At 39.4% G+C, this 18,522-nt stretch overlaps 1 protein-coding gene across 3 annotated transcripts in view; it reads right to left on the bottom strand.

Annotated features, from left to right (window-relative positions):
• Nucleotides 1–549: 549 nt before the first annotated feature.
• The window catches only part of LNPEP (leucyl and cystinyl aminopeptidase), a 92,159-nt gene continuing 74,186 nt past the window's right edge, over nucleotides 550–18,522 (bottom strand). For all 3 annotated transcript variants that reach the window (XM_055312778.1, XM_055312781.1, XM_055312779.1), the window contains exons 13-18: nucleotides 18,116–18,272; nucleotides 10,146–10,330; nucleotides 8,514–8,675; nucleotides 6,991–7,131; nucleotides 6,201–6,282; nucleotides 550–5,547 (exon numbers count right to left, since the gene is read on the bottom strand). In XM_055312778.1, the coding sequence (XP_055168753.1) occupies nucleotides 5,416–5,547; nucleotides 6,201–6,282; nucleotides 6,991–7,131; nucleotides 8,514–8,675; nucleotides 10,146–10,330; nucleotides 18,116–18,272 (859 nt within the window). In that variant the 3' untranslated portion in view covers nucleotides 550–5,415. The remainder of the gene's footprint in view (nucleotides 5,548–6,200; nucleotides 6,283–6,990; nucleotides 7,132–8,513; nucleotides 8,676–10,145; nucleotides 10,331–18,115; nucleotides 18,273–18,522) is intronic.

Here is an 18,522-nt window from a genome sequence, read left to right as displayed (position 1 = left end):
AAAAGAGCAAAACCACCACCACCACCACAGCAGACATTTATGTACCTTTTAAGAAATGTAAGCCCAGAAATCCCCCACCGCCCTGCCCCCAAAAAACCTCTCAAAACAACTATACCACTAGTCATTGCCCAGACAGGCAATAAGGGAAGGGGACACGAGATTTTTTTCATAGAATGAACCTTAATTTTCATCATGTACCTAAATATCCAAGGAAAGATCTAGGTACAAAATGCAGTAACAGAAAAAAGGAACAAAAATATTTATATACATCTTAAGGAGTACATATCCCCACCCTCCCAGCGGAGGGAGTGGTAGTGTACAAATATTAATCTACAACTACTCTAAACTATTGCCCACAGAGGCAATAAGGGAAGGGGACAAGAGGAGATTTTCATACATCCGGACCTCCACGTCTCATTAAGTACCTGCACGTCCAAGCAAGGGACGGGGTACAAAATGGAATAACACATATAGTAAGAAATACTGTACATACAGTTTTCAAAAGTACATATCCTGCCCTTAGTCCCTTCCCACCCTCCCACCCCCACCCTCAAGACTTCAAAAAATCCAAACTACTTGAAAATGACTGCCTACGTAGATAAAAAGGGAAAGGGAGAAGAGGAGATTGCTATACATCTAGAACTCCATGGTTCACTGGGGACCTGTGTGTCGGGTGAAGGACGGGGTACCCAGTGAAATACTATAATAAGGAAGTAGAAACATGTATATATATTTAAAAGTATTTACTCCCAAACCCACAAAAGGACCCCTGAAACTAATTAACTACTCTACTAGTCATTGCCCACTAAGGCAATAAGGGAAGGGGACAAGAGGAGATTGTTATACATCCGGACCTCCATGGTTTATTGGGTACCTTCCAGTCTGGGTACCCAATGAAATAATACAACTTGGCAGTAAAAACAGGTATATACAGCATGTACACATCCCTTCCCCCAACCCCCTCCCTTCCTCCCCCAACTTCAACAACTATTCTACTAGCTATTGCCCACACAGGCAATAAGGGAAGGGGACAAGAGGAGATTGTCATACATCCGGACCTCCACGTCTCATTAAGTACTCTGATGTGCTCTGAGAAGGACACAGTACGAAATGAGTAGTAATACAAAGTCTATTTATATACATTAAATACATACCCTAGTTTCTCCCACCCCACAAAACAAAACGACATCAGCTACTAACCCAAGGAGGCAATAAAGGAAAGGACAAACAGGAAATCTGTCCTACCCTAAGCCTCGATTTTCACATATGTACACATGCAAACACATATAAGATGGAATATAAAAAAGGAGCATAACACATATCTGCAAGAGAGCTACACAAGCCCCACCTCGCCAAGACTCGATCGAAACGAGAGCAACGACAACTGTCCATGCAAGCCACAAGGAGGAGGTAAACGGGACATTCGTCATACTTCCACACTGCCACAGCTCATTAGGTATCCACACACCCATGAGAAAGATGAATGAAGTGCTAAGTGAAAGAACACCCACAAAATAGCAGCAAAAACATTCTGTACACATTTTTAAACGAACATACTCTGCTCTCCGCCCAATATCACCGTTAACTTCCAAAAAGAGAAACATCAAGTCACTACCTGTAGCCACTGCCCACACAGGAACTTGGGAAGGGCTGGAGACATCACAGGACAGTATCTCCCTCGTTATCAGAATAAACTGCACATAACCCAAAGAAAATAAAAATACATCAAGACTACATATGCACATTTAGAAAGTATATACCCCACCGAAAAGCCACTTAAAGACATCAGTTAATTCTGAGAGCTGCTGCACACGCAGGCAATGAGGGGAAGGGACAAGAGGAGATCTGTCCTGCGTTTGGGCTGCCACTTTTCATTCAGGACTTACCACCAAAGCCGAGAATGAACCACAAAATAAAAGAATGCAATGCATAGCAAAAATACACACATTTGTTTTCTTAAAGTACAAACGGGGGAGTCAGAGGGGAGAGAGAAGCAGCTCTCGAGATAGAGAATTCATTCTGATGAAAGAAAGAAAGAAAGAAAGAAAGAAAGAAAGAAAGAAAGAAAGAAAGAAAGAAAGAAAAGAAAGAAAAGAAAAGAAAGAAAAAGAGAGAGAGAGAAAGAAAGAAAGAAAAGAGAGAGAAAAGAGAGAAAGAAAAAAGAAAAGAGAAAGAAAGAAAGAAAGAAAGAAAGAAAGAAAGAAAGAACGAAGGCAAAGGGGAGAAAAAGAGCTGTATCGTACCTAAGAAATACAGACCTCATTTTGCAAACTCTGCCCTGGAAGTGCTGACTTGGTGATGCCGTGTGTCCTGAGCTCACACACCTTCTCTGCAGTCCCATCAAATGAACGGGGGTTGCGTGAATATTCAGCAATCCGAGCGACCACCGCACGTTGGGGTTCCAGGTAGATGCTGAGGACACGGCTCAGTAACAGGCCACTGGTGATGCAACACACTCAGCCCCTGACCCTCACTTCTTACTTTCTGGTACTCAGAGAAGACTCTGTTCTGTACCTGGAGAGACTGAGGCAGCTGCACAGCCTCTACGTACCCAGAACTCTTCTGACAGCTCTTCGGCTGCTGAAGTACGGTAAAATGGAAACATGAGCGGCCAAGAGTGTTAGGAGTAAGCAGAACCTGTGATGGTGAGAAAGTTCAGGAACAGCTAAGCCACAGCAACGTGGTTTCACGTGCAGGGACTCAGAGAAAACAAGGAGGAGGAGGAGGGAGGCCCGAGCTTGGGGGGGGGGGGGGGACGCTGACCCACCTGCGGTTTAAAGGATCCGACGTCCTGCCATTAACACACTGGACTCCTTGGATTCCCACCTCCGCCTCCAAAGTGCGGGTTTTCTTCTAGGAGTCCAAATCTCCAGGTTTACCTTTCTTAACAACCCAGCACACGTGCCCCCCATGTCCCGTTCAAGTAGCCCGGCTGTGCTGTGGGCCTGGAGAGGGAGGCCGCCAGGGCGCCCCAGCCGCTTGTACCTGTCACGCCTCGTGCTCTGTGACTTGGCCTTGCACTCCTGGCTCGGAGCTCATCTTTAGAAGTGCCACACAGATGGGTTAGCTTGGTGCTGGAAACTACGGAATCCCGTGGGAAAGTGAAGGGGGGGGGGCGCTGAATCTACAAACGTGGAGGTGAGGCCTCCAGAGAGGGGCAGCCGAGCAGGGGTGCGGTCGCCGAGTGGACGGGTTGTGGGTACAAGGCAAGCAATGGATTACAAGTCACCTCTTCTTGCAGCCCACGCTTTGATAGGGATTTACTTAAACGTCACCCTCTGTCCACACACATGCATGCACACACACACACACACACACACACACTCAGGGAAAATGATATAATTCAAGACAAGATTTGCCATATGCAGAGTTAACAGACATTCCAGGAGCAATGTAAAGATGGGCAGGAAAAACTGAAAAATCTCAACTGATGTTGAGAAGTAGCAAAATTTAAACTCTGTATCAAAGTGGAATTCGGTAATATAACATGATAAAAAAAACCAGCAACCAAAAAACCCCTCAAAAGTTTAGAATTTTTCCCCACTCTAAAAATATAAAAACACACTGACTTCCAATATCAACTAAACTCTCTTTTGTCTGCTGAAGCACGAGAGGAATAAGGACCTACAATCAGCCCAGCTTCAATAAGACATCTTTAGAGGATTCTACGATTCTCAGGATATAATATTTTGTACTCTGAACCAGAGGTAAATGTTTAGAAAAGACTAAATTAGGGGGAAACACATTAGGATTAAAGAAAGCTACCTTTTAGCATGCCAGCATTTTAAATTGTTATATAAAAATACTTTCATAAAGTAAAATATAATTTTATACACAGTCCCACATATTTTCACTGTATGCCTGCTAAATTAAAAGAGCTGACCTTTCCCACTGATTCTCTGGAGTGTTTTAAGTGCTCACAAATGGGTATCTACCCTTTTTATGTACACGAAAGATGTTTTCAAACAAAATACAAAGTACTCAAAATTATAAGGAAGAAAACTTTTCCCCTAAGAATCAAAGAAACTCAACGATCTAAGTATTAAGTCTGCATAGCTCAAAAAATTCAAGTACAGTATTTCTCCTTTACAAGGAGTGAAAATGCCATACAGTTTTGGAAATCTTCCCTTTTCTTTCTTTCTCTCCTTGGCCATCCCTTTAAATCAGTTAGTTTGGCCATGATAAGAACAAAATAAAACAAAACAAAAATCCACTGGGTTTTCAACTAAAGAAAGTACTGTCTAGATAGAAAAAATTCAAAGCCCACCATATTAAATCTGAATCAGGTTATTCCTATCCCACATTCTCTTTATTCCTTTAAGGTACTATGGTGAACTTTAAATAAAAATGCTCAATTTCTCAAAGACCCCATTTTAAAATGTGCTTCTAATATAAGCTATCATATAACATGAAAATCTACACATGAATATGATTCTCAGAGAAAGTGTCTATGATCAGGCAATGTCAAAGGCAACTTAAACTAATTGTATTTTTAGTAACAGTGATAAAGTCATGATAAAAGACAACGGTATTAACAAAATGCTTGCCATAAATGCTATAAATGTACACATATTCCTTTATAACACAAGGTAATAGCTATAGCAGGGAGTGACAAAGGTGTACAGATTTGGAGAGTACTGGAATTCATAAATAAAATAATTGTAACTGAAGCTAACTCAGTTTGAAACATTTTCCTAAAAGATGAAAAAAATAAGTATTAAATATTTGGAAAATTTAATCTTTTGTCCTTGTTACTTAGCTTTTCAGTACAACAAAAATTTAAAAATTCTGTAGCACCTGGCTGTTCTGCAGAAAAAAAATATATAATAGTTATAGACCTTATTTAAACTTTGTTTCAGAAAATAAAGGATTGATCAAAACCTCTAACCAAAGTAGATCTGCACACCTGAGATCAGTTTTCTAACAGTTGTAGGATTCATCGACTTCATTACCATAGTTTTTGAAGCTAAGTTTTGTACCACATTCAAGTAACATCTATCAGTGAGAAGCAACAAATGGCTGACAAACCAGCAGCCTGCAAAGATGACGGCTCCCGTGGTAGTCTTGCCTTGTTTCACTGTGTATTTTCTGGATACCAAGAAAGAGAAGAGAATGCCAAAACAACAGATTTCTTCCCCTATTTGTGTATCTTCAGAGTAGAAAAATTATTGTTTTTGTAGGTGTTGGCATATAGGTGAATATAATTCTGAATAATAAATAACTATGTACTGCCCAAAGACAATTCGAAAAAGACAGATGAAAACTACACAGACGGGCCCTGAGCTAACTAGAACTCCTAAGAGTGCAAACAACTCGGCAGCAATTCTGGCTTCACCTTGGCTTTTTGCAAAAGCAGCAGAGCCCAAGTTAATAAGCTCTCTGAATGGGCAACAAAATGGGGTGCAGTTGTGCATGCTACAGCCACCGCGTCAGAGTTTTAAGGTTCTTCTCCATCCATCGGATGTTCAACTGAATGACTTCCAAAGCCTCCTGGACACAACGAAGCCGAAAGGTTGCCTCTGACTGATTTTCAAAGAACGCCTGGACCTGTAAGTTGCACGCAGAAGTATTTCAAAAGGAGAACACTAAATCACAGGTAACTCTGAATATCCCTTTCAAATAAGCTTTAACTTAGTCATGGCTATGCTGATGTCTTGAAAGAAGTAGAGACAAAAAGCACTTTCCTATTCAAAGAATTTACATCGAGTTCCTGATCACGTATGGTGAAATCTGAAGTCATTTTAAAAATGAGTTCCCCTTACTCCCACAAGGATAAATTCTTCCAATTTAAAATGGCGGAAAAAAAGAAGCCGCCAAGTAACAGTAGATGAAGTCATCTAAGTTAGAATTAGTGCCCAGTGGAATGGAATTCCCTTGGAATGGAATTCCTTAAAACCATTTTATTAGCACTTAAAAAGAAAGATGGCATATGCTCGTCTTAATTCCAAAAATTATTTGTGTAAGGCAGATGAGGGAATACAGTTGAGAATGGAATCCAAATTCTTCCTCATGAGAATTCGTCCTCCTTGCTGAAGAACGGCCCCTTAAGTACTAATGCCAGGGCACAACGACTGGCACTGACCAAGGCAGACACAGAGAGGGGGCAGGATTTGGCGTGATGAGGCACCGTCTCACTGAGACTGAGCAGCCAAAGCGGAAAGGTTGACCCAATCTCCCTGCTAACATTTTATACAACCAACCTCAGACAAATGTGCCTTTGTCGAAAACAGGTGCGTTGACCCAGCAACAATACTTTGTATGGTATAGGACCCCAGATGAAACCTGAAGAAACACAAATACAAGAGCAAAAAGAGCAAAAACATGAGGCAGCTGTTGGGAAGCAAAGTTCCTGAGCGCAAAGGAAATACTTGACTATACATTACACAGGCCAAGGGGGAGAGTGGGAGGCCTGCTCCTGGGTAAGGAAGCTCAGGAAATCAGAAGGTAAGCCTACACACACTCTCACTACCAGGGGGAAGGAAAGGTGGGCAGAAAAAGGCAGGAGTTATGGATACCCAGATAAATGAATCCATTTAATTGATTCAAAAACCACACCTTACCCCCCTCTAGAAACGCCATTATTATTCTGAAAGAAAAAAGAATATCTTCCATGTGTGGTCTAGGCGGGTATGAGTTCTGATCCAATCTCTTGGCAACGAAGAGGTATTTTTCAACACACGTAACTAAGCAGCTATTGGGAAATAGTCCATGGCCACGTTAAGCGAAGTGACCTAAGTATCAAGCACGGTTGGCTTCAACAGTACCCGAATGGAGCACCACTGTCCAACGACTCACGTTAAGGAATTACATTTACAAGTGTAAAAATTTCTGGGTGTTTTGGGTAAGCTGTCACTGATGTACTTTTCCTCTCACAGCAGATCTTAAATCCTATGAATCAATATAACACTGGGAACAGTTGCACATGCAGAACCGGAGAATACTGAAAATTAGTACATGTTAAAAATTAGTAGAAAATACGTAGAAACTTACTTCTGCACGAGCTTGTCCCAGTTCTCTTTGACAAAATCCCATGCCAGCAAGTGTCCAGGAAAATGTTGGCCAGCTGTTCTAATGATAAATGACAGCTTTTGTGTTCGGATGATATCTCCACTGAGGCTATTTTTCATTAACCTGAAGAGCAAAGCAGATTTAGTTTCCAAAAACAATTATTCATCATGAAGTGATCACTGGACTTAAAATAAGTGCCGGTCTCTTAATGAAAGTTCTGAAGCAATTCAAAGGATGTAAGTTTCAGGCTGGTCTAAGATTGACCGATAAATTGAAAACTTGTCATTTTTTTAAATGAAGGGAGAAGTCACCACTTACATAAGGACTTAAGTATACTGTCACATAATAATAAATAGTAGTAAGGACATTTAGGGAATAAATTAAGTAGAATTTACTATAACTCAGAAGACTGGATTTTTTTTGTTGTTAAAAACCTTATTTTATTTGAGTAGATAGGTATATTACCATTCTTTTTTATTTTTTATTTTTAGATTTTATTTACCTATTCAAGAGAGACACAGAGAGAGAGGCAGAGAGGGAGAAGCAGGCTCCCTAGAGGGAGTGTGATGCAGGACTCAACTCTAGGACTCTGGGATCACGACCTGAGTCGAAGGCAGACAGACGCTCAACCACTGAGCCACCCAGGCATCCTGGTAATATTACTATTCTTAAAAAGCTGATACATTTTAGAATATGTACTAGCAAGAATATGTATAAAAGCAAGATACATTTTAGAATATGCTTTTAATATTAATAGTTAACACTTATGGATACTTCCTATGTACTAGATTATGTTCTAAAATCTTGACACAAGAATGGCTGAAATAGGTAATCATTACCTTTCTCCATTTTACAGTCTAAGGAACTGAGGTTAAGTAAAATTGATGCAATAGTGTAGCTAATAAATACTGAAGCCTGGTACTTACACAAATGAAATTCTCATCTATCATGTTATAATATCTGCTTCTAGGGGAAAGCACATACCCTCAAAAGAATGCAAAATTATTTTTAATGGGGGAAAAAACCCAAATGCCCAACATATGTGATGGATTAAATTATGAAAGGGCCATACTTTGGAATACTGTGTAGCCTTAAAAACGAATGAAATAAGCTCTATGAACGAACATGGCAAATCTCAAAGACTGATCATTCACTACAAAGAATGTTACAGAACACTGGGTATAGTATACACCTACATTCAATATGTAAATACACACACCAGGACTGACACTGTTAACAGAGAAGAGAGACTAAGAGTGGAAGTGAAGGGTCATATGAGAGATACATCCACATTTTATTCCTCTTCCTTAGGTACTGGTTAAGTACTTTATAATGGGAGCCCAACATATGCGGGCTCCTCCCCAAACCATCCAAGACAAGGCTGCCCCACAAGTAAAGGGAGAAAAAAGGAGATCCCAGAGAAAATGAGCTCCTCAAACTTAGGAGCACAATGCTTTTATGCTTTTGATATTTCTACATATCAAATTCCTTGGATGGTTTCATACCAGTAAAGTTTCCGTACATCCTCTGAGCTGGCAAGAGCTTCAAGTATTTTATTCTTCTCTGCTTCAGAGTCTACAGAGACATATTTGCTTAACAGGAATGACCAGCCTCTCTCAGTTTTTGCTCCAACCTTGAACACAGTACTCATGACATCAGTAGGTAGGCTGTAAGAAAGGTACAAATATGAGAAAAACAAGGAAAAAAAAATCCTGAGTACAAAGGCAAGGAATTGACTAGTGGTGCTTGCGGGGCCAGAGCAGGTAACAGAAGACTCTTTATAACTCCTAGTCAAGAAAATATTTAATTCAGTGGGCTGCTACTTTCTTGGTGGTGTGACTATAAAACAGAGTATCAGTTCAAGTAAGTGCCATAATTTTTCGCTGAACACCCACAAAGAACCAGGCAGACAACTGGCTGGAAGCCGGGGAAGGGAAGAATGAGACCCAGTCTCTGCCCTCTAGGAACTCAGAGGCTATTACAACATACAGAATAAATAAATGTATTACCACATAGTGTGGTAAGTTCCATGGTAGAAATACAGAAGCAAGTGTGAGGGGAACAGCAAAACGAGGGGAAGCAGCACAGTTTTCTGGCCTTATTAAGATCTCAGAGCTGGAAAGGACCCCAATAGGTCATCCAAATCTCCCACGCCAACTCTCATCTGATGCTTAAATCTATTTCCATAACGCCCAGTAAGGAATATGGAGAGAACCAGTCATCATCAAAGACATGTCTACTAGTTAGTTAACTCTACTTGCTATGTTATATCCCTAAATTAAGAGAGATTTGTTGGACAGCTCACACCCATTTAGATGGCTGCTATTAAAAAGCAGAAAACAGCAAGCGTTGTTGAGGATGTGAAGAAAATGGAACTGTTGTGCCCTATTGGTGGGAATGTAAAATGGTGCAACCACTATGGAAAAAAATATGGTTATTACTTCAAAAAATTAAAAATAGAACTACCATAGGATGTAGCAATATCACTTCTATGTAGACATCTGAAAGAATCGAAAGCAGAGCCTTGAAGAGGTATTTGTATACCTAAGCTCATAGCAGCATCATTTGTAAAAGCCAAAAGGTGGAAGCAACTCAAATGTCTATCAATGGATGAATGAATAAACAAAATATGGTGTGTACACACAATGAATACATTCAGCCTTAAAAAGGAAGGACATTCTAACACACGCTACAACATGGACGAACCTTGAGGACATCACATTAAGTGAAACAAGCCAATCGGAAAAAAGACAAATACTGTACATTTCACTCACATAAGGTATTTAGAGCAGAAAATAAAATGGTGGCTGCTGGGGGCTGGGGAAAACGGACAGTCGTCAGGGTAAGGAATTCTAGTTTTGCCAGATAAAAAGTTCTGGAGATTTGTTGCAATGTGTAGTATACTTACACTACCGAACTGTACACTTAAAACATGTTAAGATAAACCTTATGTTTTATGTATTTTACTACAATTTGGAAAAACAGTCTTGTTTGACAATGCGAGTACACAGAATTGACCTACATTAACACTCAGTTTTGTAACATTTATGACCCAGGATGAAAAGATCCTGGTTTCAGTATGTGATATAAAGGTAAGGAAGAGGACCAGAGTTCATTTGAGTTGAATCACATGTCACCTTTGAGTTCCATTGGATGCCATCCAATCATCAAACAGCTTCATGGCAGCAGTGCTGCAGTTCTCTAGGCTGTGGGTGCAAGCAAATTCGAGCAAGAGTGATCGAAGCTCTCGGGCAGATGGGGTGCCTTCATCAGTCCAGGTTTGCTGTTGGATTTGGGTTCGAAGTAATTTAAATACCCTGGTCTAGAGAGATGAATTGTTAACAAGAATTAGGACAATCAGAAAAATCAGGATGGCTAGATCTTTTTTACCCCCAATATTTATCAAGGAGAAAAAAGAGGAGGGCTTAGGTATTACTCAATAAATTTCAACTGACATATGAAGCCCACGTGCAACTGGGGTGAAACCATTCAATAACCAAGACTATACGTAGGCCGCTATAGCCAAGGCGGACTCTTAATTACGTAACACAGAAAGAATTAATGACTTCATTGCAGTGGAGAGCCTGTCTTCTGTATGTGCTCAGTGAGAAGACTGAGAAGGTATTTTCCTGCCCATAGCCACTGCTGGAAGCAAGCTGGAGCTTTCTGACCTCAGAACTTTAGACTCCATAAATCCATAAAACAATGAGAGAAAAATATACTTCTTTACTGATAGGTAGATGTTTAAATGTTTCTGAAGGCAGTATTAAAGGAATACTTAAAATATTAACTAGCTTGATGATCTAACAAATTAATCAAATTAGCAAGAAAATGAGGCGTGCAGGCGAGAATAGTTGTTTAGTTATTTCCTCACCCTCAACTCTATTGAAAAATTTTTCAGACCTGTAGTAAAGCAATACAAATAGTACAGAGAATACCCATATGTTAGATTCATTGGTTTACAATACTCGTACACCCCAGAAAATATGTTCAAGTTCTTCACGTAGCATCCTATTCTTCCAGAGTACCACTGTCAATACCTAAAATGAATCCTAGTTGGAGAATTTTGAACTGCTGAAGTCATTTTTTCAACAGACCTTCTGAAAATAAGTCTCCTGTGGAGCTCCGAGAACGAAATAAAAGAATCTGTGCAAGGAGAAGGACTCAAAGTTTGTGATAACATGTCAACTCGCTTTTGTTTGCTTCAAAAGCGATAAAATAGAGAACAGACACCTTGTGGAATGTGTGAGTAACAAAGCCTGCGAGTCATTGAGAGGACATGAAGTGGAAAAATACTTGCCAGGGTGACTGATAATCCAAGGAACATTAAAGCAATGCAGGAGATCCTATTGTATACACATGGCTGCATCGGACATGCTGCCTGCCACTGGCCTGACATTCTCAATGGCATGATAGCAAACCACCCCAAGTGAATAAAGAATAAAAGAAAATTCAAAGCTACTCATAACTGCCAAGTAGAAACAAAAGAAGGAGGATAGGGGAAAAGTTACAAGCTTCAGATTTTACTTAAAAAAAAAAAACAAAACAAAAAAACAAAACAAAAAAAATCACCCCTAAAACCTCAGTGGAGAAAAATGTATGTCAATGAGAATTTACTAAAATATACAGAAACCAGTAGGGAGAAAATGGCACATTAAAGTACTGGCAGCAAGGGAAACCTGACACTTGAAGCTGCTAAGGCTAGTTCACGAACAGTTACTCCACTGGAGTTACAGGGTGCAACTTTACTAGTTATTTCTGGTACCAAACTGTTAAGATGAAATCCCCAAAGAGTTGATTTTTACATATATTTCAAATGACAACATAACAGAGCAAAAGATTTTAATTTAAAAATAATTCTGTTTTTAGATAATTCCTGTTTTATCATTTTTATAAGTAATCCAGGTTATATTTTTAATATTAATAAATCATATAGCAAGTGCTTCTATGTTGAAGCAAGGGCTTCACACATAGAACTTGTTTTTCCTTGGTTTTAACTTACTTTTTTTAAATTTAAACTCATTAAACAAAGAATCCTATCCTCTGATTTCATAAAATGAAAAAGGAAAATGGGGAGAAAAATTAAGCAGATGGGTTATACAAGCTACAAACACTGGGTATGCAATAAAATGCAAGAATGTTAGACAAAAATGATTTTAAAAATAAAACAGACAGGAAAGATGGTGGCACTATATAATGTATTACATTTTGATTTACTGCTTTAATTTTACACTGATATGCCCAGGGAGTTCTTTCTTGGGTCAACTCGGCTTCTTAAAAGTGAAGTGTCAGCTTTTATTGCAAAAGGTTTATCCCACCAATCCCTCATATGTAAAAGAATGACAGACTTGTAAGTGATGAAACAGGAATATGGCTGGGATCAGATGTTAACGTCAGATGTGAGCAATCTGACACAATTCAATAGTGCCTCCAGACCCTATCGACCACAACACCACAGCATACATCACAAATTGTGATATAGATGTATGTGTTATATAGGTATGCGCAGCTTAGATAACAAAATGACCAATATACATACACAATGCTCTGGTGACAACATAAAAAATTAATTAGACATCAGTCTTAATCACAAATACTATTTGAAGATTGGATCCAAGGACTCAGAAATGTCTGCCATTTCCAACTCTAATTAGTGTCAGATTTTGTATTTTGAGAGTTTTGATGGTACGAGAATGCCCTAAGGATTTGAGAGTTTCTTCCTCTTGATAACCTAAAGCTAACCTTACTTTTAAAAGATTTTATTTATTTATTCATCACACACACACACACACACACACACACACACACACACAGAAAGAGAGAGGCAGAGACACAGGCAGAGGGAGAAGCAGGCTACATGCAGGGAGCCTGATGTGGGACTCGATCCTGGGTCCCCAGGATCACACCCCAGGCTGAAGGTGGTGCTAAACCACTGAGCCACCCGGGCTGCCCCTAACCTGACTTTTAACTGACAATCAAGTGCACAAAATCTACAGCAGTACATGGGCCCATGGGCTCACAAACATTGACTAAGCCTGCCCTTGTCATCCGAGGACCCATTCCCTGGACCCCACCCTGACGATATGTTCTTTTTTTTTTTTAATTTTTATTTTTATTTATGATAGTCACAGAGAGAGAGAGAGAGGCAGAGACACAGGCAGAGGGAGAAGCAGGCTCCATGCACCAGGAGCCCGACGTGGGATTCGATCCCAGGTCTCCAGGATCGCGCCCTGGGCCAAAGGCAGGCGCCAAACCATTGCGCCACCCAGGGATCCCCCTGACGATATGTTCTTAATAAACACATGACTTCTCTGGAAACTGGAAATCATCATCTGGGATGAAGATGCGGTTACTCCTACATCACAGAAAGAAAATATTCAAAACATCTAACTCCCTAGGTTGAATTTAGCATCTGTGTCACAGCATAGAGATAGCTTGAGGTAAGTATCAAGTGCTTTCTGACACTAGGCCCTCAGAAGAGTTATTGGAGAGAGGCAGAGGGAAGACGGCTTCTACCATCATGTAATTTAACTAGGTGGGAACTTCAGGGATATCCTGCTAACTCTTAAAGTACAATCACTACCAACACAATCCTTCAATAATTAAAAAAAAAAAAAGTGAATGACAGGGACTAAAGTTATTTATTGCTACCTATACTAGGTTGTATAGTGTCTTCCCAAAATTCATGTCTGCTTAGAATGTGTGAATGTAAACTTATTTGGGAACAGGTTTTTGTAGATGTAATCCGTTTAAGATAAGGTCATACTGAATTATGGTAGGCCTAAATCTAATGACTGGAGCCTATGTAATAAGAACACAGAAATTTGGACATAGAAACAAGGAGAGAATGTCCTGTAAAATGTCTTGTAAAGACAGAGGCAGAAACTGTAGTGATGCATTTATAAGCTAAGGAATGCTAAGGCCTGCTGGCAACCATCTGAAGCTCGAAGAGATGCATGAAAGAGCTTCTCCCTCAGAAGGAATCCATCTGCCCTGCCAATACCTTAATTTTGGCCTTCTAGCTTCCAGAACTGTGAGAGAACATGTTTCTGCTGTTTTAAGACAACAAGTTTGTACTAATTTATTATGGCAGCCCTAGGAAACTAAATTACTACCCCAAATGGTGTTGATTTGATATGGCACTAATAACTCCCAAAGTAATCATAAAATTCAATAATAAAAAAATCTATACATACAATGAAGCACACTGGTGCTGGATCAACTGGATGGCCATATCAAAAAAATAAATCTTTGTGTCTAACTCATACCATACACAAAAATCAATTCCAGATGGATCAAGATCTAAATGTGTAAGGTAAAATAATAGTTTTCAGAAGAGAACAAAGGAGAATAACTTTGGGTTGGCAGATTTCATACACAAAAATTAAGAATTTATATTAATCAAAAAATATCATTAAGAGAGTGAAAAAGTAAGCCAGAAGGGAGAAGATATTTGGACTCTTATCTTGAATATATAAAGAGCTCTACAAATCAATCAGAAAAAGGCAAAAAATCCAAGAGAAAAAAATCCTTAGACTTGAACACTTAACAAAAGTGTATCTCTGAAGGTCAATAAACAAATCAAAAGGAACTCATCTTCACTAGTCGTTAGGGAAATACAAATTAAAGCCAAAACTGCAATACAAGTATGCATCCATATGAATGGCTACAAGTAAAAAGATTACTATTAATACGAAGTGTTGGCAAGGATACAGAGCCAAATTAAAACTCAAATTCTCATACACCGCTAATGGAGCACAAACTGACATAATGTTGAGCAATGATGTGATAGTACAGTATTAACTATAAATGTTATGACTCAACAATTCCACTTCCAGACACATAGCCCATATAAATGTATACAGATATTCACCAAAGATATATATGAGAATAGTCCTAGCAATGCTATTCTAATAGCTCCAAACTGCAAACAACTCAAATGTCCATCTATGGCAGCTGAAGTGGCTACTAAATGGCCAATCTCTTTCATATATTAACAGTACAAAGTCCGTTCTGGATTCTAAGTTTGCCCTAAAGGGATTAATAGGTTATTTACATATTTCTCCGAAATGCACAAATATTGTAAAAAAAATTTATTGACATTTTGGATATAAAAGAAATCTCAAATATTGACAATTTTATTTTCAAGGGAACTAGGTGAAGGTCTGTCATTTTAAAACTTAAAACAAATGGTATACAAGTATTTCAAATTATTTTAATTTAAAATCTCAGTTTAAAAAAAATGATAGCGGCAAGGAAACAGCTTTGATTCTTCCAAGAAAAAGGTATCCTTTGAAAGATGACATTCCTAGAATACAAATTAATTTAAAATACAGCAACATAACACAAACAGTGGGCTTCAGAGTGGAACTAATCTGGGTTTAAAGCTCAGCTTTATAATTCCCTAGGTAAGTGACTTGGGGGAAGTTATTTAGTCTCCCATCTAGCCAATGGGGGTGGAAATATCTATCAGGCATTGTGTGAGGACTGAACAAAGTAATCTACGTTAAGCACTTAAGTATGGTATGCAGAATATAACAAGCACTGAAAATGTGCCCGTTTCTGGTGTGTTTCACTGATTTGCTTGCTCAGCATTTACTATGGGCTGAATCACATTCAGAAGACACTGGTTTTTATTAAGGATGGTAAAAGATAGCCTCATGATATAGAAGAATGATACAAATCTAATTAGAAAAGATCTCAGAAATGGATGAAAGATCTGAATGTGAGACAAGATTCCATTAAAATCCTAGAGGAGAACACAGGCCAACACCCTTTTTGAACTCGGCCACAGCAACTTCTTGCAAGACACATCTATGAAGGGAAAGGAAACAAAAGCAAAAATGAATTATTGGGACTTAACCAAGATAAAAAGCTTTTGCACAGCAAAAGAAACAGTCCACAAAACTAAAAGACAACCTACAGAATGGGAGAAGATATTTGCAAATGACGTATCAGATAAAGGGCTAGTATCCAAGTTCTATAAAGAACTTATTAAACTCAACAGTAAAGAAACAACAATCCAATCATGAAATGGGCAAAAGACATGAACAGAAATTTCAGAGGAAGACACAGACATGGCTAAAAGCACATGAGAAAATGCTCCGCATCACTTGCCATCAGGGAAATACAAATCCAAACCACAATGAAATACCACGTCACCCCAGTGAGAATGGCAAAAATTAACAAGGCAGGAAACCACAACTGTTGGAGAGGATGTGGAGAAAGGGGAACCCTCTTGCAAGGGCAAGAGGTGGGAATGTGAACTGGTGCAGCCACTCTGGCAAACTGCGTGGAGGTTCCTCAGAGTTAAAAATAGATCCGCCCTACAACCCAGCAATTGCACTACTGGGGATTTACCCCAAAGATACAGATCTAGTGAAACACAGGGACACCTGCACCCTAATGTTTCTAGAAGCAATGTCCACAATAGCCACACTGTGGGAGGAGCCTCGGTGTCCATCGAGAGATGAATGGATAAAGAAGATGTGGTTTATGTATACAATGGAATATTCCTCAGCCATTAGAAACGACAAATACCCACCATTTGCTTCCACGTGGATGGAACTGGAGGGTATTATGCTGAGTGAAGTAAGTCAATCGGAAAAGGGCAAACATTATATGGTCTCATTCACTTGGAGAATATAAAAATAGTGAAAGGGAATAAAGGGGAAAGGAGAGAAAATGAGTTAAAATATCAGTGAGGGAGACAGAACATGAGAGACTCCTAACTCTGGGAAATAAACAAGGGGTAGTGGAAGGGGGGCGGGCGGGGGAATGGAGTCACTGGGTGACAGGCACTGAGGGGGGCACTTGGCGGGATGAGCACTGGGTGTTATACTATATGTTGGCAAATTGAACTCCAATAAAAAAAAAGACCTCAGAAATCATCTAATTTAAGCATCATGCTTATGGGTTAGGTAGGTGTGGCTCTTTTGGGGTCAGATCAGACACTTGGGGGAAAAGGTGCTTCTCAAGTTCTTATGGCCCACCAGCTGGGTTTGCCTCCCCCCACTGAGAATAATGTGTGATGGGAGAACTCATCACAGAGGATGTGCAGTAGACTAATAAGAGGCATAAGGGAAGTGGCTTAAAAAAAAGATATAATCCAACCACATCTTTTGACCAGTGAGGACACTGAAACCCAGAAGACATTCTAATTTCTGGTTCAATACTTTCTTGCTTTTTCTGAAAGCTGCCTTTGGCCAGGTCCCTGGAAAACCTGACGGATTTCTTTCCTTTTTTTTTTTTTAAGATTTTATTTATTTATTCATGAGAGACAGAGAGAGAGAGAGAGGCAGAGACACAGGCAGAGGGAGAAGTAGGCTCCATGCAGAGAGCCCAACGCAGGACTCAATCCCGGGTCTCCAGGATCACGTCCTGGGCCATAGGCAGGCGCTAAACCACTGAGCCCCCCAGGGATCCCCAAACCTGACTGGTTTCTAAAGCAAACCCTATTGTCAGAATGTGGTTATTCAGAGAATAAGATGAAACAAAGAATTCATCTCTTCCTCCCGACCTTTTAAATACTCTGCCAACAGTTTAATACTGAAAGGTTAGTATTAAACCTAATTTAATACTAATTAGGCAACTGGTTTTAAAAAAGGGAAAGCAGTCACCAATACCAAGACTCCTTTAGCACTTTGCAGAGAAATATATCCACCAGCATCATCCTCCCTAAGAAAGTTATCAGTAAGGACTCCTAAAACAGAATAATCTCAATACAAACATAACTGTCATTTCATAATGACCACTAGGGAATCAACGTGGAACACCACATTGGAAAAGGACCTACTTCAAGCATTTATTATATAAAAATAAACTGGAATTTGAATAGAGAAGTTTTCTTTTTCTGTGACCTCATTTTGACAGCAGTGTCAGAAGTCCTTATTTTGATATTCAAACAAGACCATGTTATGCTAAGTCTTTTATCACCTCTTCCTGGTAAGCAATGAGATTATGATTCAAAGTAAAGATTTCATACCTAAGAAAGTGAAGAAAAGGGAATATAACTGGTTGCTTTTTCAGTCTATTACTCTGCCAAATGGAACTGTGAATGACATTAAAGGCGAGCAACAAAGACATGCTAGCAATAAGGCAGACTTACCACTACTCTTGAGGCCAGATCCATGTATCCCAGCTTTTCAAGGAGGTTATAGATGAGGCCCGTCTGGAACAGGGCTTCAGTGATGGGTGCAGTACAGGTCTCGTTTCCAAGGTAATCAATCAAATCAAAGGCCCTCCGAAGAGATACCTTGCCTAGGCTAACAGGTAAAAGAACAGAAAAGTCAATATGATTGAGGGAGATAAAATCTATATGCATGTAGAGACACTTTATGAATAGATGATGAGTCTTGGAGAACTACAATTTAAGCTTAGAGTGGCGTTCTGTAAAGTTAGACTAAACATTATTATCTTAAGTTCATGTGTATGACCCAAGGTTAAAGATACATTTCATGAGAAAGATAAACAATAGCTCAGGTTTTATTCCTTAAGTTACCTGTAAATTGCTAC

Source organism: Nyctereutes procyonoides, unplaced genomic scaffold (assembly GCF_905146905.1).
Source record: "Nyctereutes procyonoides isolate TBG_1078 unplaced genomic scaffold, NYPRO_anot_genome, whole genome shotgun sequence".
In the NCBI taxonomy this organism is placed as follows: domain Eukaryota; kingdom Metazoa; phylum Chordata; class Mammalia; order Carnivora; family Canidae; genus Nyctereutes; species Nyctereutes procyonoides.
Note: the sequence above shows the minus strand (reverse complement) of the source record. Positions and strands in the feature narration are given on the sequence as shown.